The following is an 18447-nucleotide window of genomic DNA, read 5'->3' as shown; positions in this document are numbered from 1 at the left end:
ATTAGGAATTATTCATGACCAGAACTGCACACCTTGATAAACCGCAAGCATTGGTCTGGTGGTATTCTTCATCTATTTTTCTTTCAACACTGATGCACATGATCATGGCTGTATGGGGCAGCGCTTTGTGTGTGTGTGTGAGAGAGAGAGAGAGAGAGAGAGAGAGAGAGAGAGAGAGAGAGAGAGAGAGAGAGAGAGAGAGAGATGGTGGCTGCCCTCAGGCCAGACCGGTGTTGGTAATCTGAGGAGAGGAAAAGGTTAGCAGTGAAGTTGTCTAGCGGTAGAGAATGCACCGCGTAGCTTCCATTCTCCCCATAAATACTCCTCAATACCCAAGAAGTGAAGCAAGAGTCTGTGGGATTACAAACCGGTCTCTGGACAGAACCAAACTCTGCTCCGTCTGGATTGCTAAATAAATATATAATCAAATATTCCAGCAGTGGTCGTTGCAGAAACTCTACTGAAAGAACTGCTTATCACGTGTCTCGCAATTTTAAATCTATTCCAGTATCATCCAGCAGGGGGCACCAGAATATCCAACTCTGTTAACTCACTCTGTGTGAGCAAGAGTTATGAAGCTACCACACACACACACACACACACACACACACACACACACACACACACACACACACACACACACACACACACACACACACAGACACACACACACACACACACACACACACACACACACACACACACACACACCAAATATTACCAAACTAAATTCAAGTCACAAGATTAGCTGTTGACCATTCTGCATTACTGTGGTCTATCATGTGCTGTAATGACATCAACTGAATTGTATTTATTTTGAAGTTTACTTGACTGTTTATCTCCTTTATTGAGTCTTATGTATTCCCTTTGCTCTATATCAATATGTTTTTTATGGGTATGATAGATGAGAGCAAACAGGTATGTAGGCGACTGTAAAAACAAAGCATTTGACTTTAATATACTTTTTAAAAAAAATTCAAGTATATATGTGAAATTGAGGTCACTCGGCTTTTAAATATTTGATAAAGCTGATGAAATGGCAGGTATATATAATAAGTATAACTTTTACTTTCTCGATAAAACCTTTGACGAGAAAAACATTTATTTTGAATAGCTATATAATAATTTATTATTTCCATTTTAGCTGTAGAATCTTTAGTTTGAATTACATTAAATGATGAAGGAAATGACTTGGTATGAATAAATGAAAGCCAATTAATTTCACCATATTAACATCAGGTTACGACTCCTCCTGCACAAAGTGGTGTTTCAATGCACAGCTCAGGTCTGACCTCTGGTGTGAAGCTGCCGCCGCTGTTTCCTCGTTCCTTCTCCCACGGTCACGTCACAGTTCATAGGAAAGAAACAGGTGTTAAGAACACAGTGAATGATGGCTGAATTCCATTCGGCTGCTTCAGTTCCAGGGCTCCTGGTGTTGTGCATGTTGGCCAACTGTCACGTCTCACTGGCACCCTTGAATAGAAGAGACACATTGTTCTACATTGTTTGTTCTATAAGTAACGCCTTCGCTTTGACCAGCATCCATCTTGTGACTGTTGGCAAACAGAGGAGTCAGAAGAGAATGTAATATGTCAGTGCCAAACATACGAAGAGGGGCACCTCAGATCGAGCCGATTTGAAGAAATTAGTTTGAGAATGTCTTTAATCACGGGTCAGAGAGCTCATTTTATTTAAATTAGCCTTTGTGCGTGTGAGTGTTTGGTCACCTGACCACCATTTGGTGACGCAAGTGACAAGAGTTTATAATATTTACTTAACACGCAACACCATATGTCGGCAGGTTTACAAACTGATCAGACTTGTTTGTGCTTCTTTTAAAAACCAGTTTAGTAGGATTCAAAGGTTGTACCTGTTTCATGATAGGTGCTGCACACCCTTTTCTGGAGTCTTTATTATGTTTTGTTACATCATTTTGTCAAAAGACATTCATGGTTCCCAGAGGATGAACCCTTGTGACTTTTGAGATCCCAATATCATGTCAAATGTAAATTGTTCATTTGATTTAGGCCGATGCCTAAATACCTGCAAAACTATCCCATCAGCCTCTGCTGTACTTTGTACTCATGTGATAACTAGCAATTGCTAACATGCTAAACTACGACGGTGAACTCTGCAGGCTAAATATTATGGCATCTGCATTGTCATTGTGGGCATGTAAGCGAGCTAACGTTAGCATTTAGCTCAAAACACTGCTCCTGTAGATTCTTAAGGGAACAGTGTGTAACATTTGGGGTGATTAATTGACAGCGATGGAGTATAACATTCATAACTATGTTTTAATCTGTGTATAATCACCTGAAACTAATAATTGTAGTGTGTTCGTTAGCTTAGGCAAAGCCATATGTTTCTACAGCAGCGCAGAATATTCACTGGGTCTGGCGAGAGACATTCGCGTTTTACGTTATCTGAAGGTAGGGATGCATTCCTAAACCCCGTATTAAGGCAACTACGCTTATGACCACTTTCAATTAAATATTTGCTGGTAAAAAGCCAACTTTATAAACTTGACTTTTATTCATTTTATTAACATTTTACATTTGTTTCCAGTGAGATATTAATGACTTTATATTGTGACTTTGTTGTTGTAAACATAACTGTTGCTGCTCTATAAACAATATGTATATATATATATTTTAAAGATGAATTCTAATCCTGTTGTTTTAGAAGTTCTATGTGTGTTTTTAAAAGCAAGTATTTAGTCATGTAGCAGAGTATTGATACGAGTTGTATTAAAATCCTTAAGATAATTACCCCGACCTGAAGGCCACCGTACTTCTCCAACATGCTTCGAGAGGGAGGGTGCGAGCAGAAGGTTATTTAGTTGGTCGCAATTATAGACTCTATATAAATCTGCAACGCACCTCTAGATGCCACCAAATCGTACACACTTGGCCCCTTTAAATGTGAGCGTTATCATCGATCTGCTCGGGAAAAACCGTCAGCATTTCCAGCTTATAAGCACGTGGTTTATTCTCTCCCCTCTGCACAGAGTGGAAGGTGTGAAGGGGTTAAAAGACCATCTCGAGCAGCAGATTTCGGATTCAGCAACGTTGGCTCGCTCCGCGGGCAGCGCTGGCTTCCCCATCCGATATTTAAACTCGCTGTGGATTGTGGGAGTCGAGGACACTGCCCAGGCTTGTTACCCGGAGAACCGGAGACATTTTTCTTCCTCTTCTTCCCCCCCCCCCCTCCCCGCTGTGTTTTTTTGTTTGTAAGTAACCATAAAAACCGGGCTTTGCACGCCGTTGCGTCGTGTCGGGCGCGGTCGCTTGTTCTCGTCCGAGCCGTCAACGTTGTCATTTATGTGTGTGTGTGTTTTTACGGACATGGAGGCCGAGGACTTGCTGGAGCTGACAGCCGGGGGAGGGAGGGGAAGGAGGAGCGGGCAGCTGCCGCCGCTCAGCCGGGGTTTAGATCCACTCGAGAGACTTGAAAACAGGACAAAATGCCCTCAGCTTGTCTTGACAGCTGGATATCTTCACCGCTGGTGTTGCCGCTGAAGTCTTGATAGAATAAATGTGCATGTGCGAGACGTCCGTTGGGCTGTTGACATGCGGAAATCGTTGTTCAGCGGAGAGCGATAAATGCCGAGAGAGACGGTTTAACTCACCTACACCTGTTCGGAGTGGAGACATGCCGCAGATTCTGTATCTTATCATTTATCTTCTTACTATCTGCTGGTCAAGAACGTGATTGGTGGTTTATGTTTTGATACAATGTATCGTGTGAAATTCAACCATTACAGCGTGATCAAGGAAACAGCCGGGCCTTTTGTGGTGCTAATTAATAATCAGTATCAAGACAGCTAATTGATGTCTGCATCTGGTACAATTAAATATATATATTTTCCATCACAGGCGGTTTCACATTTCCATACCATTATTTGGGGGAAATATAGCGTTTTACTTGAATATCACCATCAATACATCATACCACATGAATATGCAAATGTGCATTTAATAACTGACCATTGCGGTGATACCAGGGTGCTAATGGCTTGTTATCAATACAATGACATCCGTACCCAGCAGCATTGCTATCTGTGACATTTAACAGGCTCTGTGGCGTGACGGGGATCTTGGGTAATCGATGTTAGGCATAATAACAACAATATTATGTGATATTGGATGTAGTAGGAGTTCAGGGCTGGGTGTTGGGATGTAAAAACTATTCAGGATTGTATCAGCTTTTGTTTTGGAAACAAACCTTCAAAAAACAAAAAATTAGTTTCACAAATAGTATTGGTGGCTTATTCAGGAATTGCGTTTATTTAGTTGTTAAGTAATTTGGAAAACAGAATCCGTCCATGAGTGTGATACTGACAAGTGTTACCCATCTGTGTTTTCATTCAGCAAAGACAGAAAGTACAATTTTAGTATGTTTTCAGTGTCCGAATGGATATCGAGTGCATTTTAGAAAGATTTCACACTAGGTGCACTCAATATCTCTGCGTATTCATCGACTCACCGTAAAGGAAGTCAGCCTGGTTCTGATTTTTGTTAATGGGTGATGGTCTCGGCGTTTCCCCTGCAGAGTCTGACACAGGCAGCGGTCTCAGCAAGATGTCGAGCCGAGGAGCAAAGAAGAAGTTGACCAAGACGTCCCGGTCCTCCAAGGCCGGGGTCATCTTCCCCGTCGGACGCATGCTGCGCTACATCAAGAGGGACCTGCCCAAATATCGCATCGGGGTGGGAGCGCCCGTCTACCTGGCTGCTGTCCTCGAGTACCTCACCGGTGAGATTCCTCCTATGGCGAGAGAATGACTGGATCATTTATTTGTTTTTATCGTACATTTTCATATTTTCTAGTTGTAAATTATGTCTCACTGTTGCAGCATGTTTATTATGCCGCACCGATCACAAAGCAACGTGCTTGGCAATAAACGGTTTCTGATTCTGACAAAATATTTAAAGAAACGCACACATTTCAGCATGGAACTTATCTTCTTGTCACAGATGTTCATCAGGCTGTCCACTACTACAACAACAACAGCAGCTGATCCCCAGTCTTGAAATGATTTATTTTGACCCAACTGTAATAGTTTTAGAATATAAAGTGATGCCAGGCAGAAAGTAAGGCAACCAAGAGAGACACCTGAGGAACTTTTCCCACTAAAACGCCAGCGATACGAGGACGAGATGAAGCATTTTAAAGACGTACGTGTATTCAGAGATCCACTGATCTCCTGGAATTATGTAGAAGGGCCCACGTTGAAGTCTATTGTTGAGTTCACCTCAGCATTCAGAGGCGTGAACTGTTTTTCTAAACCTCGGGTGCTCGATGTTTATTGATGATATTTTTTGTTTTTCACCTCTGCAGCTGAGATCTTGGAGTTAGCAGGTAATGCAGCCAGAGACAACAAGAAGGGTCGTATCACACCACGACACATCCTGCTGGCCATCGCCAACGATGAGGAGCTGAACCAGGTCAGAGCCCTGCACGTATCTATGAATCCATTTCATGTTGCATTCAGTATGTAAACGCGACGATATGTCACACCTATTTAACCCTCTGAACCCGAAAAAACCTTCGGTGGGATGTGTCACAAAAAGCAGCCAAACGAAGCTTAACATTTTTATATTTCATCAAAAACTGCAGGCTGCTGATCAAAGTGCATTGAGCAGAGGACAGGAGAGGTTGTAAAAATGTGAACGCCTACACCGGTAACACTGGAATACATGTTGAATATATTGATTCCAGTGTTTTCCAATTTTTGTTAAATAAATTATCACAGAAATTCAACTTGCACTTTAAAAAAAATAAATTATTTATGACATTGTAACTCTATTATTCTGCACAAAAGATATTTTTGAGTTCTCGCTGCTTCTAGCCGTGGTTGTGCTGTTTCCATGGAGGTGCAGGATTTATACATTGTAGTGAAAATCAAAGCCGCAGAGAACAAAATCGCAACAAAACTGCTCAGAGAATTTTTGATTTATTTCTTACCCTCCAGGTACTGACCCTGTCTTCCTGTCTCAGTTGCTGAAAGGTGTGACCATCGCAGCGGGTGGAGTCTTGCCCAACATCCACCCGGAGCTGCTGGCTAAGAAGAGAGGAATAAAGGGAAAGCTGGAGATGCCCATGTCACCCGCCCCCGAGAAAAAACCCAAGCCGGTCAAGAAATCAGCGAGCAAGAAAATGAGTCGGAAAAGGAGGGGAGCGAAGGCTAAGGTACTCTTCTGTTTGAGCAGTGGTGATTGGGGATCTACACTCAAGTGTATCTCTGGTCCAATGTGGGAAGTTGAAATTGGAAGAAAGAATGGAGAAAGTTAAGTATTTGTTTGGCCGCTCGCCACCACCAGAACCAGTCAGTTGAACCACTTAACGGTAAGGTTTTCTATCTGTAACAGGCAGGGAGAGGTTGAAATAACACCTGAAATCTAACTAACTAGCTTCAGCATTGATACTGTAGCTGGCCCTGACCTCTTAACCTCCCCACAGAGGGTACAAAGAGACAGCAGTACTCTGTCCTGCAGAGGGTCTGATAGCGTCGACATGCATTCTGTGTTAACAGAAGCAGGGCGAGGTGAGCAAGGCGGCGTCGGCGGACAGCACCACAGAGGGATCTCCAGTCGACAGCTTCACCGTGCTCTCCACCAAGAGCCTCTTCCTGGGTCAGAAGGTCAGTTCTCTCTCTGTAGAAATAGACAGACATGTCTGCGCGAAATATATTATCAACCACAGGTGAGTCTGTGTCGATTCCCAAGAAACAAAAAAAAACGAAGAATATTCGAGTTTAAAATTGTACATTTACAAGAAGAAACGTGGATATTGTTGGTGATTATGAAGTTATAAAATTGCGAGAAAAAAATCTGAAAATCTCTGAGATTAAAGTCACAAATGCAGTTATTTATCCTGAAGCTGTGTTCATGTGCTCAGGACGGCCTCTGAGCGAGGCGAAGGCCCTGAAAGATTCCTACACACGGTTTCTTTCAAGTTCTCTTGAGTTATTTGTTGAACATAATACTGATAACAGTATGAATTGTACTGTATCCTCATGTTATTCCTGTTACACATTTTCTTTCAGATAAATCCTAAAGATTTCTGTTTTCTGTGTTTTGACCTACAATGGCCTTAATATGCCGTCGTACTATTGAATTATTGAAGTTTGGAAAGAACAGATGCCTAACTCATGCCAGGCTAAAATAAGGCTGATAAATAAGCCAGAGTTCTAGACACGTGTTTGATAACTTCCAGAAACGTGAAGTAAGACGTTCATAGATACATACTGTGTACACATACAAGGACTCTCTTTTCTCAGCCGCAGGGTTTTCAATCAAAAATACTTCAGACTACAAACTGTTAGATCTGCCGTCTGTCATCGACATTTCTATCATAACTGAACCAGATTTCCGAGGTGATGATGTTGGAATGAATTATCTGTTCTGTCTCATGGAAAGAAAACAGTTTGTGATGGAAGGTTCCATCGCGCTGTACTTCCTAACGGGTCTGCTTTGATTCACCAGACTTCATATCGTGGCTTTAGCTGTAGTAGTAGCAACCATGAATGTTTGTCTTCTGCATCTCTGGAGGCTCCTCTCTCTTTGGTTCTGCTGAGCACACAGACCTCTTTTTAACCTTTTTGTTCCTTCTTCTTTTGAACTGCAACATGGAAGTAAATTTGCCTTTTTAAAAAAAAAAAAGTTTCATGATCATCAAGACCCGAAGCTCATAAAAATAGATCTGAGTTTGAAAGGCATAAGGGGGGGGGGGGGGGACATGTAAAAGAATGAATGACTCAAGAATGATGCAAGAAGTGTCACTGAGTCCCTGTAGTAGATGAATAATACTTGCTCATTTGTTATGATTTTGGCTCCTGTGCATGTTCTTAAAAGTGGTAAATTTACTTCCAGAGCTCAACATTTCAGCTCAGTTGTGACTTTTAAACGCTGCTAATTTCACTGCATGCTTTGGTCTACTGTGCACATGCTAATGATGTATGATTCAACACCGCTGACCTGATGTAACAGCAGACTTAGCTTTTAAAGGATATATGCTGCCTCTACACGCTGCAGTGGCTCGTTGGCGGCCCTCGCTCCTTCCTCAGAGGCAGACCATTAAATAAGAAAAAATAAAAGGTCCGTCAGAAGGTCTCCAGCAGAACCTGAGTCCCAGTGAGGAAGTCGAGCACAGTAACGCACCGCTCGCTCTCTCTCGGGGGTTGTCCTCTGCAACAGCATCCGACACAAACTACCCACGCTGACATTCATTCCAGCAGAATGATGATTAATACGGCTGGATATCCGAGACATGAGTAACAACTGCAGGCTGTTTTTCACACTCTGTACTTCACTCGGAAAGATAAAGATAAGGTTGAAAATCTGCAAATTTTCCCCTTTTTTAATGTGAAATCACACTGCTCGACTGTAACAATCGACTACGCCACACTCTGTCACAGGAAGCGTTTGTGTGCATACTTTCTGCATGAGTAAAATGGCTCAGCGCTCGATTGTGTAGCTTACACAAACAGTTTGCGGCGCTGTTTGGAAATCAGTGGATGAAAATCAAAGCAACGTCCAGTGATTAAGATAATGAACCCATGAAGAGAAAAGCGAGTCTGTTCTGTTTTATAGCTTAATTACCACAGCTGCACTTCTCCTGCCAAAGTGTTCAATCTCAGTCACACTCTTTTAGAATCACTGGTCTGTGGTCAATGCTTTGTTTTGGGATGATTTGGGTGAAATATGGTGTTTGTGCAACAGATGACGAATGAATCTTCGACTCTACTAACAGGATGTGAAATATTCCTAACATCTAGAAGGATACCTTGACATTCGCCGTTTTAGAATACTCCCCTCGGTCTTGGTAAAATTGCTGGCTTCAAACTCAAAAGATATAAAATGTGTCTATTTGGATTTTTCCTGAGTAGATAGAATATAAACTGACATTCAATCGGAACAGCAGGACTAAAGGGACGTTGCAAGACATTTAATACGTAGCTGAAAAACGACAAACACTCGTTACGCTCTCAAATAACTGCAAACACAACTGCGTAAAATTAGATTTTGACATGTCGCTGAAGGAAAAGCACAGGTATGAATAGAACAGAACCATTGTTCATGTTCGTAACGCCTGTGCTTTTCTTACTGTGACAAGTCAAGCTGTCTGCTGCTTCTCCAACATGTTTCTGTTGGTTAGTTTCAGCTTGTGACTCATGTCCCTCCTGGTTGAAGCCATTTGTCTGTGCGGTCCTAATTATTCAGGCTCTTTCCATCGACATTTTAAATAATTTAGCATTCAACCAGTCAATGCACCTGCAGGCCTGCCCTCCTGTGTTGACCTTGTGTAGTTGCCACAATTTGCTTTGAAAACGTAGAAAATGAAAGCGCTGACTAACGCTGATAAAGCAGTCGCAGTATAACTGTTGCAGCAGTGAGTTTAGTTGCTTGTGTACTCTTGTACAAAGCTTGTAGGCTGTCGGTCCACATTTAGACATTAAATAGCACGTGCCACTGCACACACATGCATGTAGCATTCACTCACTGTGTGCTTTCAGCTGTAGTGCCGATATGTCATCAGAAAGTCAAGGTATCCCTTTTTTAAGCAGTGGTGTGAATCTGGTTTTAATTGCTTTGCTTCCTCCCCTCTTCCTTCCTGCTCTCCCTCCTCCTCGGCATGCCTCCCCCCCCCCCCCCCCCCCTCCGCAGCTCAACCTCATCCACAGCGAGGTCAGTAACTTGGCTGGCTTTGACGTGGAGGGGGTCATCAGCCCCACCAATGCTGAACTTGAACTTAAAGATGATCTAGGTGAGCCCCCCCCCCCCCCCCCCCTCTGGTCCCAGTTTTGAGATTTAAAATCCTTGAATGCTCCTAAATGATTCATTTGGGCAACGTGGTTGATGAAAGTGGAAGAGAGATATTGATTAAATCGACAATATGTGTGGCTGAGATATTTGTTTTTGGTTTAAAATCAATTGACGATCTGATGGAAAAAAGAAATATCACAGAAATCCAGGTGAAAATCGAGTGTCATTGGTTCCATATCTGCATTTTTCTCTTCACTTTCTATAAGTGTGCTGAGCTCTTTGCAAACCCAGAATAATAGGTTTATCTTAAACTCATTAATCTGTGGAGATCAGCGTGCTCTTGTAGCAGGAAATACGTTTGGACACTTCGGAACATGAAATATGTCCATTTCATTGTCAGTACATTAACGGCAACAACAACCTGAGTCAAATTCCCTTGTTCGTAGATGCATACTTGGCGACTAAAGTGGATTGTGATTGTGAAATGACTCAAAGATTACAGTAAAACCCTGATGAGAGATGCAGCCATTCAAAAATGAATAAATGAAACGCTGGTTGCAAAAGAAGGACGTGCGCTATACGATCAGTCTGCTGACCTGGAAAAGCTTGTTGAGTAAATAAAACACCTTATTTATTATAGTGTGAGGACCTCGAGTCACTCAGCCGGCTCTCTGACTGAAAACGAAGAGAAAGACGGATTTTCTCTGGCAGGTCAATAGAAAATGATTGCGTTGAAATACAAATCCCAGCAGCAAGTCGAGCATTTCTGCGGAGACATTCAAGGATTTTGATCAAAGCGCCTCAGAGCAGTGATCCTGCTTGCTCTTCCTATCGTGTAAGTGTGTTGAGGTTCATTCCAGGTTGTCCTCCTTTCAGATGGCTGTCAGACCTTTTTCAAAAGCTTGATAATCACTGTAAATCCCCGACGATGGTTGTGAATTAGAGCACCAGTTTACAGAAGAAAAGCACGACATGAACCCTTGTTAGCTGCTCTCTGCAGCCAGACTGTGAGGTCGATAGCCTGGAGTTTGATCAGAGTTATCTGCTCATTTTATATGAGCCAAGAAATCTGGACGACACAATCAGTCAGATGGTCGCTTTCTTAATGTCGCCAATTTTAAAAACTACAAACAATTAAAATTTGAAAAAAAAATAATAATAAATGCACTCTAACATGCAATCTGTAATTCTGTGACAGTAAATCTGGCCTCGGGTGCCGTCCTGCTTCCTGATTACATCATGTGACCCACCGTGTCCTCACTTGCCTCCTTGTTTCCCGTGACACCAATAAGGAGCGCCCTCACATCTCTTTTCTTCCTCTTCTTCTCTTTCATCCTCTTTTGTTCTATCTTCTTTACCCACATTATTGCTCCTGATCTCTCTCACACACACTGTTTTTACCACCATGTTGTTTGCCTGTTGTTGTTGTTGTTGTTGTCATCTGTAGTTGAAAGTTGTCCAAGCCGACCTTTCCATCGTGGATAGCGAAGCTGTCGTTCACCCGACCAACTCCTCCCTCTATACAGGTGGTGAAGTAGGTAAAGGAACCATCCAACCCACAGAGGCCCCGTCTCTCTCTCTCTCCTCTCTCTCCCTCTCTCTCTCTCTGCATATTCCAGATAGTCTGTGGACAAACATCACAGCAGCAGCAGTTTTTATCCTGCGTTGTAGTTATTTAGTAAGAATGCATTTTTAACACAACTCCCTGCTGTTCTTCCTGTAAATGGAAGCCCCATCCAACCGGATCATTGCAATCATTGCAGCTTACTGCAATGAAATAAAAAAGACTGCTGGTTGGCAGCCGACTCTGTTTTCTCAGTTTGTCAGAAATTCCTGCCTTTTTTTTTATTTTATTTTTTTAATGCACCGAAAATGAAGAGTTTCTGCATGCAACCAGGGTCTGGACTGAGGCAGAAACACCAGCTTCGTATTTTTACACAAATGTATCTGTGAAACCATACTGCTGCTGCTGCTGCTGCTGCTGCTGCTGCTGCTGTTTGTTTGTTTGTTTGTTTGTTTGCCGCTTTTGTTCCACTTGACTGAAATGTGGGCGATCTGGGGCTCGCTTCATCTCCCGTTCCCCTCGACTGTGCTGTCAGTTCAGCTGTTGGCGAGAGAATCCACCAAGTGTTTGATTGAGACCTTCATTTCCTGGAGATTCAGATTTAAAACTCCTGAGCGCCGATCACTTGTCAATTAATGAGTGATTGAATGTCTTAACTGTTAAACCACTAATGAGGCCACGGATGATATAAATATATATATTTATGGATCTGCTTGCTCGCATTGGCTGTTTTATTAATTTCAGCTTTTTATCACAAACTCTTCTTTAAAGGGCTGATATGAAGCTGATTGTATTTGTCTCTCCTGCCCGTGTTTTATTGCTGTTGCAGCCAGAACATGAATTTCTCTGGCTCGGGTAGACTTCAATCTCCTCTCTGGTTTCCTTTGAGGCTTCTCTTTAGCGCTGAGTAAGTCTGACAGAGATCAGTGTGGAATGACGTCCTTTACCCATCAAAATAACAAGTTTAACTTTAAAGAAGTTACAGGAGCGTTTACATTTTTACATACAACAAGCTTTTTTTAAAACCGACTCTTCACTTTAATTTGGGAGTGAAAGAGAATGCCCTCAGGTCCACTGCAAATAAGCCGGTATGTGAGGACAGAGGGAAGTAATTAGGGACCTCCGGCTTTAGTTTAACCGACTCTGAGTGAGGCATTTGGAAAACGGCAGCCCTGAATCTCTGTTACTTCCTTCGTGAGACATTTTCTACGTCTCTCAAAGGAAGTAACAGAGAGTCTGCATGAGCTCAGAGAGAGAAGCCAGGTGACAATGATTGACAGCATCGTCGTCTCCATGTTTGCCTGCGTGTCTGTCTGCATGACATCGCCTCTCCTCTTCCTGTCCGTCAGCAGTACGTGAGGTGTGTAATCGCTCCGATGCTCTCCTCCACCGACAGGCTCTGCTCTGGAGAAGAAGGGAGGGAAGGAGTTCACCGACGCGCTGTCGGAGCTGAAGAAGAAGAACGGCCCTCTGGAGGTCGCTGGCGGTAAGTGCACAGGCCGGACGATGTCGGCATTTACCAGTGAATGCTGCTTATTGTGTGGACAAAAAATATTTGTTTTCGTCTTTTTATACGAAAAGCAGAGTTTGTCTTTGATGCCTGAGGAACATGAACATTTTGACAAGTTCCCATTCAGACTCCTTTAAGTCCGGCTCTGCCGTTGTTAGTTTAAATTATTATTGTTTATGTCGTTCTGGCTTTTGTCAATTCAACAAGAGCCCCAAATCTTAATTAATCTAATAACGATAGGTTCGTGACTGGTTTTTGACTTCATGCTGTCAGTTACAGATGGTCGACTTGGATTTAGCCACTACAAGATTGCACGACGTGTCGTATACGACATCTGTGAGCCGATTGCCTGCGATTGTATTCATTCAATCACACTATACGTCAGCGGTCGTTGCAGACGCACCTGACGGAGGCCTGAACTCTACCGAGTGCATGTTTTCTAGTTCTGTTTTCTAACGAGCTCAGAAGGTAAGAAGAGGAATTCAGAGTTCTGCTTAAAGACGCCTCTGCTTCGCCACAAATAGTTAAACATCTGTATCCGTGACGACGGTGAACTCGAGTGTCCTCCACAAAGAGCAACGCTGCAATAACGTCTTCTGTCATCCTTCTGCTTTGGGTGACACTGACTTTTCATTGGATATTATGTTGATATCGATCTACTCTGAGCATCATCCAGCTCTTATGACAGCGATGTGATCCCGTAAATCTCTATACACACACACACACACACATACTTCTACATCTTGCTTGAATTTCCATCGTCTTTGAACTTTTTAGGGAAGCGGTGGTTATTCTGTCATCATTGACATTTATTATTGGCCATAATATCCGTCCTTGGCGGCTTGAGTCTCAAACTGCGAGCATCGGCCTTGAGAGAGTCGTATTGTTTGAGCCGTCAGATTATTTTGTCCTTCAGTTCATCTTTTCTCCACTTTCTCTTTCTGTCCCTCTCTCATTCCTTCTCCATCTGTCTCTCTCCTTGTTCATCGCTCACGCTCACTTTTTCAAGCGCTCCACCGCTGCTCTCTCTAACGTGTCTGTGTGGAGCTCATGAATAGATCCCAGGTGACTGAACACCGAGCCAGCGGAGCCTGTCAGGGATTCTGGGGATCTGGATCGGTCATCCCGACCAGACCAGGTTCAGAACCGCCGTCAAACAAGTGCTTCAGCATGTTTACGATGCTCATGAAAAGTATTTGCTCATCTGGATTTTTGCGAGCACTCCTCCCTATTTCTTTTGTCATATTGTAATATATGGACAATAAGAAAAACATAGAATAACGCTTGGAAGTTCCGTAACCTTTTTTGAAATTTGCAGAAAAAAAACGTCATCATCATCCGCACACTTTACCTCTCGACCAGATCACACATGCAGTGTGACTGGCGCTCGCTCTGCCGTGTGAAGTCTCTCCATCCTCTTTGTGTGCCATCAGGAAATGAGCTCGTCCTCAGCTTTGACTCCGGTCCAGTGACGCGTTCGCTGTGGGCGAATAAAATCGGACTGGAGGCTTTCTCACTTCACAGAGTTCGAATCTTTTGGCTGAGTTCCTCTGTCTTCAGCTGCTGGTTTAACTTCTTCCTCTCGGTCTTCTTCTGCTCTCCTTTTCTTTGCTCCTCTTCAGCTGTCTGGAGAAGTGATTTTTTAATTTTTTTTTTCCAGGCCCGCCTCACTGTGAGACCCTGGCCGAACCATTTTAAGCTCTTGGAGATTTGCTGCACACATTTTCCATGAAGCAAACTCGCTGTCTGGCTAAAACAAAACGAGCACAAATTTAGCAAAATATGACGTGGTGTCTCAGAAAAGAAGCATGTTTAAGGTGCTGATCCCACTAAATAGAGCAGGGGGCAGCTGCTGTTCATCTATTTAGAATAGTAATAGATAAAACATGAACATGAATATCATCCGGTGTCTTGTCTCTTTTTGTAAGTGATGTTTGAGAATACATCTAGCACTTAAACCATCCTCACTTCTCACCAAACATTTCTACCTGAAGAACGTTCCCTTACTGCTCTGTCCCCCCCTCCTTGTTTCCTCCTCTTCCCTTCCCACCTCACTCACCGCTCGCCATCCTCTCTCTTCTCTCCGTCCCTCAGCCGTGTTGACCGCCGGCTTCGGCCTGCCTGCCAAGTACGTCATCCACTGTAACAGTCCAGGCTGGGGCTCCGACAAGTGTGAGGAGATGCTGGACAAGACGGTGAAGAACTGCCTGGCTCTGGCGGATGAGAAGAAACTCAAGTCTGTGGCTTTCCCCTCCATCGGTAGCGGGAGGTAAGAAAACACACCGACAGAAGTAGAGAAAACAGTTAGTTACATGCCATAACTGATGACAAATACAAAAACACAAATAGAAGTTCTTTGATCATTTTCTTTGCAAAAATTAGCAAACAAGGGAATCTGTAAATAAAACATTTTTTACCAAGTTGCCACAAGTGTTACCAATGTTGCGCAGAGTTGAATGTTTTTTTACAGGATCTGTTCAGAGTAAACGGTTTGTTTGAGGCTGAATTTAAAATGAGACAAGTAGAATATAATGTTTTTGATGAAATCCCAATTTTAAGCTTCATTTCGGTTGCGTTTTATGACAGAAGCATTAGACTCACATGATGTGTTCAAGGACCGTCGGAACGGTGATAATCTGACGATTATGAACCCTTTTACAGCTTCTGGCTCTAATGAACGCTGTAGTTTTGGCGATGGTTTAAAGCAAACATGGATTTCCGTCCCTCCAGCGGGTTTCGGGGTTCAGAGGGTTAACAACATTAGCTTGAGGGTGTTTTCAGTCTGGCTTTAGCTCAACGGACTAAAATAAAGAGTTGCTTTGGCAAAAAAAGTGTGGCTACATCAACATTTTTCGCAAACCTGGTTCCAAACCAAGAAACTGTATCCGAGTTCACCCGAACAAAGGTGATCCATACTCCACTTGGCAGAAAAGCCTTCTCACACGTCTTAATAACATCTTGAGTGGCATACTTGCATCGTCAGCAGTAAAATCCCCACTCGTACGTTTTTCTCAATCCTCTTTGCGTCAGTCAAAACCGGAGTTGACCGTGGTTCCCTGGCAACGGTGGTAAACACCTCCACTTTGATCTGCCGAGATTTCCACAAACATGCCGTGTGTTGGAACGCCGGTAAGAAAGGGGCGGAGCAGTTGTTTCCAACCGTTTCGCCTCGAAGACACTTGTGAACCCTCGTCACGGGTTTGATGCCGTATTTCTATGAGTTGCAGCAGTTCAATCACACTTCTCGGCTTGTTTCGTTTCGTTTTTGAGGCCTGAGAAGGTGAAACTCTCTAGCAAAGGTTTAGAGAAAAGCCTCAAAAACTAAACCGATGATTTGTTTGGCGTAAATTTATGTACTAAAATGGCTCACGCAGGTACTGGGAAGGAAAAGATGCAGCTTTTATAACAAATACGGTTATACTCAGACTTTATGAAAGCACTTTCTGAATACAAGGGACTTCAGATGTGTCATCTCTTGTATTGCTTGATGAAAAAGTAGTGAAGTAATGAAGAAAATTGAGGATACATTGAGATGCACCGATAACCGTCTGCAGGTGAGTCGTACTTGAGGCCAGTGAAGAGTCACAGCTCTCATGAATGCCACAGTTATGATGAAGTCTCTCGAGCGTTTGACCACCGTTCACAAAGTGTGTGTGTGTGTGTGTGTGTGTGTTCTTTTCTTTCAGGAACGGTTTCCCGAAGCAGACGGCGGCCCAGCTGATCCTGAAGGCCATCTCCACCTACTTTGTGGCCACCATGTCTTCCACCATCAAGACCGTCTACTTCGTGCTGTTTGACAGCGAGAGCATCGGCATCTACGTGCAGGAAATGGCCAAGCTGGAGACGAGCTAAAAGAGTTCGGAGTATTGGCTTTCCAATTTTATTTTAATTCTTTTTTGCATTACGTTTGTATTTTTTCCGATGTTGTTTTTAATTTCTCATTTACTTGTCACCTCTGGCGTTTAAATGTAAAAGTGCACTGCTCATCCTACGGTCTTTTAATACAAGCAGTGCCCTACAAAACAGATTGAAGTTTAAGATTTACTCTTTATGGTATATATACGGTAAACGATGTGATGAGAGAGAGCTGCTCAATTACCAGGCTTCCAGAGAAGTCTGAAGAATACGGGTTAATGCATGTAATGGCAGTAAAAAACGGCTATTCTCTTTATTTTCATCTCAAAAACACAAAACACTTCGTGTAGTTTTTGATTTAAATTCTCTCTGTTGTTGACGGTACTGTGAAATGAAAAGGTAAAGTTTAGTTTTCTCTGCTTTGGTCTTCAGGAGACGTTGTATAACAGAGCGATGGAATGAGTTTTTGTGTTGCGTGTTGCAAATTTCTGTGTTTACCTTCCTTTACGCAGGCAAAAAAATGAGTTTCCTTGTGTGCTGCAGAGACCTTTAATTCCTCAAAACGTATTCAGTTGGAGAACAAGTCAACTGATTCCTCTTTGATATGCTCATCATCCTGGTACCAGGGTCATCAGTTCATACTGTAAACCCGTTTACAGTAAAACAAATTCATTTATGACGTAAAATGGTAGAAATGAAGGTTTTTGCAGTGCACGAATGGTTTACATTGTGTGTTCCTATCAATGTTTATATAGACGGAGTATTTGTGAATTATTATAGAAGAATATTGGACTGTTTTTTTTTAATTTAAATTTTCTCATTTTAATTGATTCCGAAAGGCACCGGTGGTTTGGAAGAGAGAGAAAAAACGAGTGAGAGTTGTTTCTTTTTGTGTGTTTTGTCCTCACTCTTGCTGGAAATAGAAGCTCTCTGCTGTTGCTTTTTGGTTTGCTTTTGTCGTTCAGCCGCCACTAGATGGCGCCCTGTAGTCAAGAATTGGAATTTCTCGTCTCAGCCATTTTCCGTGCAGCAGCAGGTCTCTCCACACAGACGCTGTTTTGATTTGAATTGGGCTTGACGGACGTATATACGAAGAACCCGACTGCCCTGCTGCATTTGGACTTTTCAAAAGCCTAACTTTCTTATGGAAAAAAAAAAAAAAAAGAAAAGTTAAATGCTTTCTAAATAATTGCTACAATTGATTCTACAAAAGGTCTGTACACACTCCGGTAATAAAATACCTTTAAAAACACACATTTGTCCCGCTTGCGATTATGAGATCATTTTGTGTTTTCGCCGTCTGTAAGTGTGCTGCTAGGTGTGTGAGAGTGTACAGTTTAAAATGTGTGCATTTCAATGTACTCATAAATCCATCGCCAGTGTATTAAAGTGAGCGTAACTTGAAAGGTTGCTGAACAAATGTCAGCAGGATGACATGCTGTATTTATTTAATTTGACTGAGAGGCACATTCAACAGCCTCAGGATCTGCAGCTCAACAGGCATGTGAGTGTTTCTGAGAGCGGGAGACATCAACTCTGATCGGGTCATAGGGTCACAACTTTAGGATTGGTTTAAGACGAGAACACAGCAGAGAGGGAGCGTAACGTATGTGTTTCACACCGTTTGGGAAGAGTATGGCGTTGTCGCTGAACGTTATAACTTTCCTGTTGATGTTTCCGACGCCATTTTCTGGCCTGTAATCGGTTACATACAACCTCCCCACACCTCAACGGCACAAAGATGGAACACA

At 42.8% G+C, this 18447-nt stretch overlaps 1 protein-coding gene across 2 annotated transcripts; it reads left to right on the top strand.

Annotated features, from left to right (window-relative positions):
• The first annotated feature begins 3122 nt into the window (after window positions 1-3122).
• Window positions 3123-17948, top strand: macroh2a1 (macroH2A.1 histone). 2 transcript variants are annotated; one of them, XM_079283657.1, is made up of 9 exons: window positions 3123-3232; window positions 4555-4755; window positions 5341-5447; window positions 6001-6192; window positions 6536-6643; window positions 11215-11305; window positions 12728-12817; window positions 14936-15110; window positions 16528-17948. In XM_079283657.1, the coding sequence occupies exons 2-9, from the start codon at window positions 4584-4586 to the stop codon at window positions 16691-16693; spliced, it is 1101 nt and encodes a 366-aa protein (XP_079139783.1). In that variant the 5' UTR covers window positions 3123-3232; window positions 4555-4583; the 3' UTR covers window positions 16694-17948. The 2 variants fall into 2 exon arrangements, with proteins under 2 accessions (XP_079139783.1, XP_079139782.1); XM_079283656.1 differs by lacking the exon at window positions 3123-3232 and having other exon boundaries at window positions 4427-4755.
• The last annotated feature ends 499 nt before the right edge of the window (window positions 17949-18447 follow it).

This window comes from Melanostigma gelatinosum (assembly GCF_949748355.1).
Source record: "Melanostigma gelatinosum genome assembly, chromosome: 14".
NCBI lineage: Eukaryota > Metazoa > Chordata > Actinopteri > Perciformes > Zoarcidae > Melanostigma > Melanostigma gelatinosum.
Note: the sequence above shows the minus strand (reverse complement) of the source record. Positions and strands in the feature narration are given on the sequence as shown.